At 36.1% G+C, this 8,917-nt stretch overlaps 1 protein-coding gene and 1 long non-coding RNA gene across 3 annotated transcripts in view; one reads left to right on the forward strand and one right to left on the reverse strand.

Annotated features, from left to right (window-relative positions):
* LOC102677284 overlaps positions 1-8,917 on the forward strand; it is a 34,983-nt gene that overhangs the window by 13,167 nt on the left and 12,899 nt on the right. Inside the window, exon 2 of the long non-coding RNA XR_004151771.1 lies at positions 6,482-6,689. This is a non-coding gene — a long non-coding RNA (uncharacterized LOC102677284). The remainder of the gene's footprint in view (positions 1-6,481; positions 6,690-8,917) is intronic.
* Positions 1-8,917, reverse strand: part of LOC102677370 (sodium-coupled monocarboxylate transporter 1) — a 23,183-nt gene that overhangs the window by 10,949 nt on the left and 3,317 nt on the right. Inside the window, exon 2 of one of the 2 annotated variants that reach the window (XM_006609334.2) lies at positions 115-680. In XM_006609334.2, the coding sequence (XP_006609397.1) occupies positions 115-473 (359 nt within the window). In that variant the 5' untranslated portion in view covers positions 474-680. Of the gene's footprint in view, positions 1-114; positions 735-8,917 lie in introns of those variants that run through there. The other variant, XM_031515023.1, reaches the window with a different exon arrangement.

Below are 8,917 nucleotides of genomic sequence, written 5' to 3' on the forward strand. Positions count from 1 at the left end.
GAGCGAATTTTCAAGGATGCGGATCCAATTCCCGCGCGAGCGTTATTCTCAACGTTATTCCCGCGAAATGATGATCGCGGGTCCGATGGAAACACGACTCTCGTAGATAATTACCTCATATCTAGATACTGATAGACGGACGTGATCCCGAGGCTGTAGTAAACCGGGACGAAGATGAAGCACACGATGGGATACGCGAGCATCATACCGTAGATGACCTCCCACATGGCGCTCCCTCTATAGTACAGCTCCGACGGATAACCTAGAAAGGATCTGACGCCAAGCGTGCCACGCGCGATTGACAGCATCATGGCGCCCATAGATACGGTACCCGTTGCGAACACGTAATCGGCCTTGGTCGTCTCCTTCCGCCTGCCGCGAAACTTCCCCCATAACGGTATCACGAACGAGGCAACGATGCAACCGACGAAGACCAGATAGTCGGTCACCATGGACGACGGTTTGATCGTCATCCCGGGCTCTCTTGGGATTCCGTCTCTTCCTTCACCCTCGAGTACTGTCTGCTTTCGGAAAACAAGAGCGTAACGATGTTACCGACGTGGTACTCGTTTATCCTTAACGGCCTCGTGTTTGAATCTAACCGCGGAACGACCACGAGTAAGAGGTTAGTCGATCTATGTTTACAGATGTCGCGTTTCGCTACTTTCTATCCTTTCGGTCTCTGTGCAAATAGACAGACGTTCGCGATTGCTTTCGCACGCGTGCCTCGATTCGTATTTCGAGCGCGCGTTTTGTGCGTCCCTGTTGGCGAACGATGGTCGCGACGTTACGAGAGACGTTAGATTTTTCTTTTTCCAACGCTTCGAAGTTTCGATGCGTGTTTATTTTCACCGGGTGTGTATATACATATATGTGTATATATATATATATATGTACGATGGGAGATCGATGCGATCGGAAGACGGCGCGTACTGTGACTGAACGCAATCCGTAAACCACTTCACGTTATTATGTTCGGCACATGGAGAGAGATGGAGGTATTCGCGGCGATAGAGCGACGAGCATCGACTCGTCTGACTATCTTCCTCGAAACGTGAGAAGGGAGGGATAGGTAAGTGGAAGGGACTAGTGGCGGTAAGTCACTGGTTAAAAGCTTTTTTCTTATCTTCTTGCTCTATTGTTTATCGTGATGACACGTTAGGCCTCGTGTTTGTGGAAACTTGAAAAACACATGTATTTGCATATTGTATGAACGTATGAATTTGATAATAATCACGCATAATTCCGTCTAAATCGATCGTTCAATGTTTGTGATATAACGTGATCAGTGATTTTACTGGAAACACGTGAGCACTCGGTATTACTCGGATCTTCGTGTTTGAGAAGAGGAAGGCTACGATGCGAACTTGTTTGTTTAAAATTTTGTGTAGCTGAGTACATATGATAGATCGTATTTTGTTTGGAATTTGAGGGAATTATCATTTATTATATTTTCAAACGGAATAAAAGCTAGATTTTTAAAGGCAACATTAGAATCGAAAAATAAAATTTAAAGGCCCAAACTTTTCGCATAAAAGCATAAAAAAAAAATCTTTCGAATCAGATATTAAAAAGAGATGTTACAAAGTTAATGATATCTTTAACGAAATATAATGTTATAAGAAGACAGAAAAGAAAGTGAAAAAAGAGACACTGTTATCGAGTTCATGAATTTGCAAATGTGGGAAGATGAAATCGTAACGGTATAAGTAGAATTAAAAACTTTAATCCAATGAATCAGCAGAGAGCTAAGTCAAGACGATCATTCAAGATCAAAAAAAAATTCTCGTAAAAAAGTTCATCTCTCGCGAAAGAACATCGGAACCGAGCATAAAAGAATCAAAAGAGAAAGAGAGAGAGAGAGGAAAATGGAAGAAAAGATCTTATATCCAGGAAAAAAAATTTTATATCTCTTTTGAAAAATCGCTTTTCCCAACTTAACCCACTTTCCCATTCCGAGTCAGAGATTTTTCCATCCTTTCTTCACGTTATGGTTACTTTTATTCCCCTAAAAAGAATTTCAATCTCAATCGATCGTTAGGGGAGGGAGAGGGAGAAAAAGCTTCCTCGACAGGAAAACGAGAACAATTTCTTCGTTAACGCCATCGAACATGCTATATTTCGCAATGCTTCGAAAAACGATTTGAATTCGAGTCGTGTGGGTTACACAACGTCGACCGGGTCACGACTCCTCTTCTCCATTGTCTCGTTCGGTTGATTTTCGAAAAATAGGAATTAGGAAATATTCCACTCCAAATAGCTGCGTACCAGGGAGAGCGTCCTATCCTCGTTTCCGCGAGGTTACAATGCGAAATCAATTGGAGGCTATTTATCGTGCCACGTTTAACCCATTTCACCGGGTCGCAATCGAACGGTCGACCGCTTCGTACCCCGCGGGAATATTTCGTATGCGGGTCGGGTATTCTTTAACCGGAGTTGTTTCTCCGTTTGAAATGAACGAGACGGTACGAATTTCTTTATCGAGTCCACCGCTGACTGTTCGCCGGTCTTTGAAAACCCGATCGACTCTGAGGATCGTTTGTGGAAATTATTTAGAATTGGTGAATACGGTGGGGGTTTGGGGGCTTCCTTTTGTGGTTGATTGGAAGAGGGCACGTGAATTTTTTAAGACGGAGAAAAAGAGAGAGAAAGAATCGTTATCTTCTTTTCTGATTAATTTTTTTTTTCGCCAGCAATTTCGGATAATTGAATCTCTCGAATTATTTTGTTAATTTTTTCGATACTGAATTTTGAGAAATTTTAAATTTATTCGATGTTTTCGTTATAATTTTCTATTATATTATCCACGACGAAAAAAATATTTATTTATATCTCTCGATTATTTATTTATTTTCACTATCATTTTCCTATCATTTTATTTTTACGTTCCTTTTTTTTTTTTATCGCGAATAACGTGTCGAGTATCGGTTGTTTTAAAAGAATCGTGCAGGGTTATCGGAAGTGTCGTTCGATTTCTGCGGATTCTAGATCGATTCTGATCCACCCCCTCGTGCGTATTCTATGAATCTCGCCGAAACGTTACGAATTATGTAAATAACGATAGAAGCGTGCATATAACGCAACCGGATTCATCTGCTCCAGTTCAGCTGATACGTCAGCCTCATGTGTCATGTGACACATGATCCACTTGTTTTCTGCGTGCCTATCGGAACATATTCGCTCTTGACAATTAATACACACCAGCGATCGACGAATCATCATCCAATTACGTATAAACGAACAAAGAACACCATGTATAATAGTAATATTATTTTATGCCTGTTATTAACTTAGGTCAGTAACTCTGCAGTTTTTTTTTTTTTTTAATTCAGGATTTTAAAAAAATTACATTTTTTTTTCTTTTTCTTCTTATTCTTTATTTAAGTTCTTTGTTCTTTGATGTATTATTTTCTCGATAATAGATTTTCATCGAACTCTGCAATTTTTTTAAAATTTTAACCCGGAGGTATCCAACTTCATTTCATTACGAAACTTTTGATTTCCTCTTTTTGTTCTTATTGTTCGTTTAACTTAGCCAAACCCGTTGATTTATCGATTGAAAGACGATTTTCCTTTTTTGATGAATTTTTAAGATTTTAATCGGCATTTTTCAAAAATATTTTTGCAATGACCTGGAAAAATCCAAAAAATCATGCTGTCACAAGATTATATAGATGCAATAAGCTCCTCGATTACTTTTTTTCGTGTAGAGAAGATAATTTTATTTATAAAAAGATAACTGTATTGGAACAATATCCTCCCTCTTCACCAAATTTAATTCCCAATATATATATATATATATTTCGAAAATAACATCAAAATGATATCAAAAGTAATATAATTCCAATTTATTTCGAAGAGAAACGCCCTGTTCATAATTTTTTAGATTAGATCACTTCGAATGAGATCACAATAAAATACGAGAAGCCAATAACCAGCATTCTCTCCTCTCCTCCGAACTCTTATCCCTCCTCATCCTTCACAAATCTTCAATGATACCTACTCCAATAAAATCTACTCTAAAAGATGAAAAGATCTCCTCGGCTTTAATCGGTTCACCTTGAAACCGCGATGCTGCTCGTCGACGCGTCCCCGTGAAATCACAAGGGAAGGGAACGAGCTACTTGTGCGGCCAAGCCGAGTGGAGCAGCCACCGTGAAACACACGGCGCCGCAGTCAATTTCGTTCGCCTCGTCCTCGTCTAGGTAGGTATATCAAGGGAATCGTGGTCTATACGAGCATCAGGCGACTGCCTTCTACTTAGATCCGTGACGCTAGATCCGACTCGTGGAAATTCCCGTGGAAAAAAGCCCGATACCTCGCTCCTAACCTCAATTCTGTGCTAGGTTGTGTACTAGGTTATGCTCGAAGGAGAATTTCATTCTCGAGAGATTTTTCTCTTTGCCGATGAACACTTGTGACTGTGTATAATAATGTTGCGATTTGATTTATTATTTTGAGTTTATTTCAATTGCACGAGTTATCTTTCGAGTTGTTAAAACTTTTTTACGAAAATACGAAAAGTAAATAAAAATGAAACGAAAGATAAAATTGTAAAAGCGTAATTTTCTGGAAACTTATCTTTTACGAGTTTTTAAAAATTTTTTAAGAGAGTAGTATAAAAAGAAATTAGTCGTGGAAATAATGAGTTTTAGGTTATCCGTGAAACTTTTATCTTAACTTAAATTAACAAATTAAAACAAATTTAAAAGTAACTTGACGAAGGCTTACAGTATTCTTCTGAGTTTTCTTTTGGTTATATAGTTGGAAAAAAAAAAATTTGTGTAATTAATTTTGCGAGGTTTTTATCGATTGCGTCCCTCAAGGCGCATGATTTCCATTGATGGAGACGTGAGTGTATAGTTTCTAGAACGTTCTAGATAGAGATACTCTATTTATTACACTTTTGATCAAGCGTTAAGGTATGTTTGTTATTCATTGTCAAAAATTGAAAAAAATTAGGTCAAATTGATAGGCGTGACCTATCAATAGGTCATCAAGTATTGCTCTTAACGCGATATGCATTCACATGAAAACACATGACTACGTGACTCATAAATGCTCAAAGTATTAATAAGCAGTAGTAATTATAGTAAAAATATAAATTTGCAATATTATACAATTTTCAAGATAAAGAAAAAACTTGAAATATAATTAAAAAAATTATACGATACGAATCAAAAACAAATATGCACTTTTAAAAATGCATTTGAAATGCACTTGTGATATTTGAATGAATTTGAATGAAAATTGATATATTCATTCTCAAATATCATATATTAAAAACGATATTTTTTTTTTCTTTTTACTAATTAATTTTCAATATAAAATTTATTAAATAAATTTCTGCTTTGGAAAAATATATTTTACTCTATAGATTATACAAATATTAAATACTAAAATTAAACACCATTTTAGGTGTTCTTCTTTTATTCATAAAAGTAAATTTCAATTTTTTGAAAACAGGAAGTCCAATTACAATGTTAATTACTTAATTTGTCAAACGATTCTTTCTCGAAAAAATATATTTTTGCAACATCGTTGCAGATGTAATTACATATGAGTCAAAGTTAAAACCGATCTTCAATTAATATTTATCACATCACAGATGTTACCAATTATTCATGACAAACAAATTTATGCATATTTTCTCTTAAGGAAGAATAATACTTAATTACCGCGTATAAACGATCAAATAGAGAGACACGTGGGACATAGAAACGTTCTTCCTTTCATAATTTCCTTTATATTTTTATTTCAGAAGTCCTTGTTGTTGCCACATGTTACTCAATATGTGTATCGTGGAACAATGGCGGACACACAACGCGAAGAAAACACGACGAACGAAAGATTCGTCGGGTGTTTTTAGCCAATAGGGAAGAATTCATCGCGGCGTGCACTCTCGAAACAGCTCTAGCCTTTTCCTTTTATATGCTTTTCCCGCCCTTCGACGCCTTTCTTCTGTGTAGAATCTCGACCGAAACTTTTGTCCTTGTAAAAAGCTCTTACGTTCGAAGAAACCAAATGAAATTCTTCCTCATACGGTGCAATCAATTTAGCTTCTGATATTTTCTATCTTGTATTGATTAGAATGAAAAATTTAAAAATCGAAGAGAATCTTTGGCAATGTAAAATAAAAGAATTGGAAAATAACGAAATTTAAAATGACTGTATATAGGTAATGAATGACGTGTGCAAAAATTAAAAAAATTATTTTTAAAATTTTTTTACAGAAAACTTATATATATATAATCGACGATCAAAAATCTATAATTTTTGAATATTTCTTTTCTTTCTAATGAAATCGAAGAGGCATTTATCGGTTTAATTAAAATTTAGCATTCAAATTTCAGCATATTTTTATTATATCGAAAATAGAATCTGACTTCATTCGTATAGATTATATTTCTCTGACTTTTTTTGAATAATCCACTGCTTTTGAGAGTACGTTCGAAATCAAAAGTATCTTAATCCTTTTCAGGGAAAATGGCGGTGCAAGACGAGTTTCCTTGAAAGTGGATATCCAATCCTGTTTTCCGCCCGTGAAAATCAAGTTTAAAGATTCAGGAGCGCGGTATGGCTCGCGTAAAACTTTAAGTGTACATTGAGACTGGACGAGAAGACAGGCGGGAATCGTGGAACGAAACATTTGGAGATTGCAACTCGACGAATAATCAAACTCTGGATTGGTATGAATGAAATTATTCCATTTGATGTTGATTCATGAAAATGACAGGATAAAATTAATTTCAAATCTATTACCTAAGTTTAAATTCAAATTAAATTTAACTATTTAATTTACTGTTTATAACTTATTTGGCTTTATATTTTTTCCTCATTTTTTGATTGGTCTCGCATCTTTGCTGGAATAAATTTAAATATCAGTAATTGGAAATCAAATTTTAAAATCGTAAATGAAACGATCTTATATAATCTTGATTTAAAATTATTACCATGTAATCGATACATCGAATTAATTAACGATTAATTTTAATAAATTTCTAATCTCCATCTTAAATCAAGAAAAGTCTCGAGGATTAAACTTGAAGCGGCCAGAAAAGTCGAAAGAAGTTTCAATCCTCTTCATCGAAACGGGGAGACTGTGATTTGCAAAGAAAAAAAGAGAGAAAGAGAGAGAGAGAAGAGCAACGAAGAGGGAACGATATTTTTCCACTGTCAATTTCCACGAACGTCGGTGGATCGACGTCTTTTTTTGCGGAAGCGGCAAGAGATGACGGCAAGAAGGCGAGATAAATTTCTGTTATTCCGAGAACAGTGACGATGACAAGTTTCTAACAAGATTTTCGTGAATAAAGGCACGTAAGAGTTGGTCCATCGCGATTATCGCTTATTTCGTAATGCCTGATTATCCGAGAACTTGCGAGACACTAATTTATCAGCGACGATAAATCACAGACAAGAAGAATTTTCTTTGCCCGGCCGTTGTTTATTCCTAGATTTTTTTCTCTTTTTGGATATCATTGACGTACATACGAGCATAGTATAATAGAATTATTATCGAATTAATTAAAAAATATTCCATTATTGTTATCAATGGTATTAAAGGTCATGGGGGAACGATGTTGAAGCGTGATCATATGGTTTCTGAAATTGTAATTGAAAAATTTTAAAAATCGATAATATCGTTCAAGTAAATGTAATTTTATTTAAATATTTTTAAAATAATTGTAAAGGATTAATATTATAATACAATTATGAATAAAGGGAATAATTTTACCATATTATTTTACTTTAATTTATAAATTTTCTCTCAAAACAATAGGATAAAAATCGTACATATAAAACACACACATATAATTTTTTTCTTTTAGTTAAAAATTAGAATTAGCATCGTAAGAGACGACGATGAGTCAAGCTTTCGCAAAAAGTGGACCGAGCAATGAGATTCTTCAATTGAAGAGATTTTTTTTCCTGCCGTTTCCGCGAGAAGCATGGTCAAACGGACTTAACGATCTCAATTCAGACGGGTTCGTTATCGAGCGTGTCGACTAGCGACGATTAATTCGCCGACAGAAGAAACTACTTACTTACAAAGGGTAGGGGAGAGGAGAGTGAGAGAGAGAGAGAGAGCACGTGTCTCTTGGGTTCACGGAAGCTGATCGATTACGAGAATCAGTAGTCACGAGACGAACAATTGGCAGAACTCGAGTTAAATGCGGCGACGCTTCTCGAGAACCGAGTTCCATCAGGGTAGAGGGCGCGTGCAAATTTATCTCGTGATTTCGATCAACCGAGGCCAATGAAAATTTTTTTCTCCACTCCGTGACGTTTCTTTCTTCTCTGCTCTTGATCGCTATGAAAGCTTCCATTCATTCATAAAAATTCAAAATTTCTCTTCCCTTTCCTTCCTGAGGAGGATTTTCTTAATACAATCTTGTAGAATCTCGGTAATTCGAATCTCGGATCTCAATTTATCGGAATTTTTGAGCAAAAGAGGTCCAATAAATTTTATACGGAGAATAAGAGTATATATATATATGTATCCTTAAGAGAGAAATTTCGATCCATTTAAATTAAATTTTCATGGAAAACCTTTTGCTTCCCAAAAGAAGTTGGCTCGATGATCGATCGATCGATCGACCGACACCGGGTCTCGTCGCTATTATTTACTTGCCTCGATGGACTTGCATCGATCGATGCACCCGTCGTACTTTTCCTCCTCTTTTAAATACCTGATCGACCGAAAATCGTTTTAACGGGATTTTACACCATTTCGCAGGAATTTTTCACGGGGGGATTGCTTCCTTCTATGATCGACGGTTCCGACGACGATATCGAGAGCGCCGCACCTCTCTATACGAGACGAGGCGATAAGCTCGCGCGAGACAAGTGCGCGCTTTTTCCTTTCTTTTTTTTTTTCTTTTTTCTTTTTTTTTTTTTTTCTCTCTTTTTCGTG

This window comes from Apis dorsata, unplaced genomic scaffold (genome assembly GCF_000469605.1).
Source record: "Apis dorsata unplaced genomic scaffold, Apis dorsata 1.3 scaffold_52, whole genome shotgun sequence".
NCBI classification, from domain to species: Eukaryota; Metazoa; Arthropoda; class Insecta; order Hymenoptera; family Apidae; genus Apis; species Apis dorsata.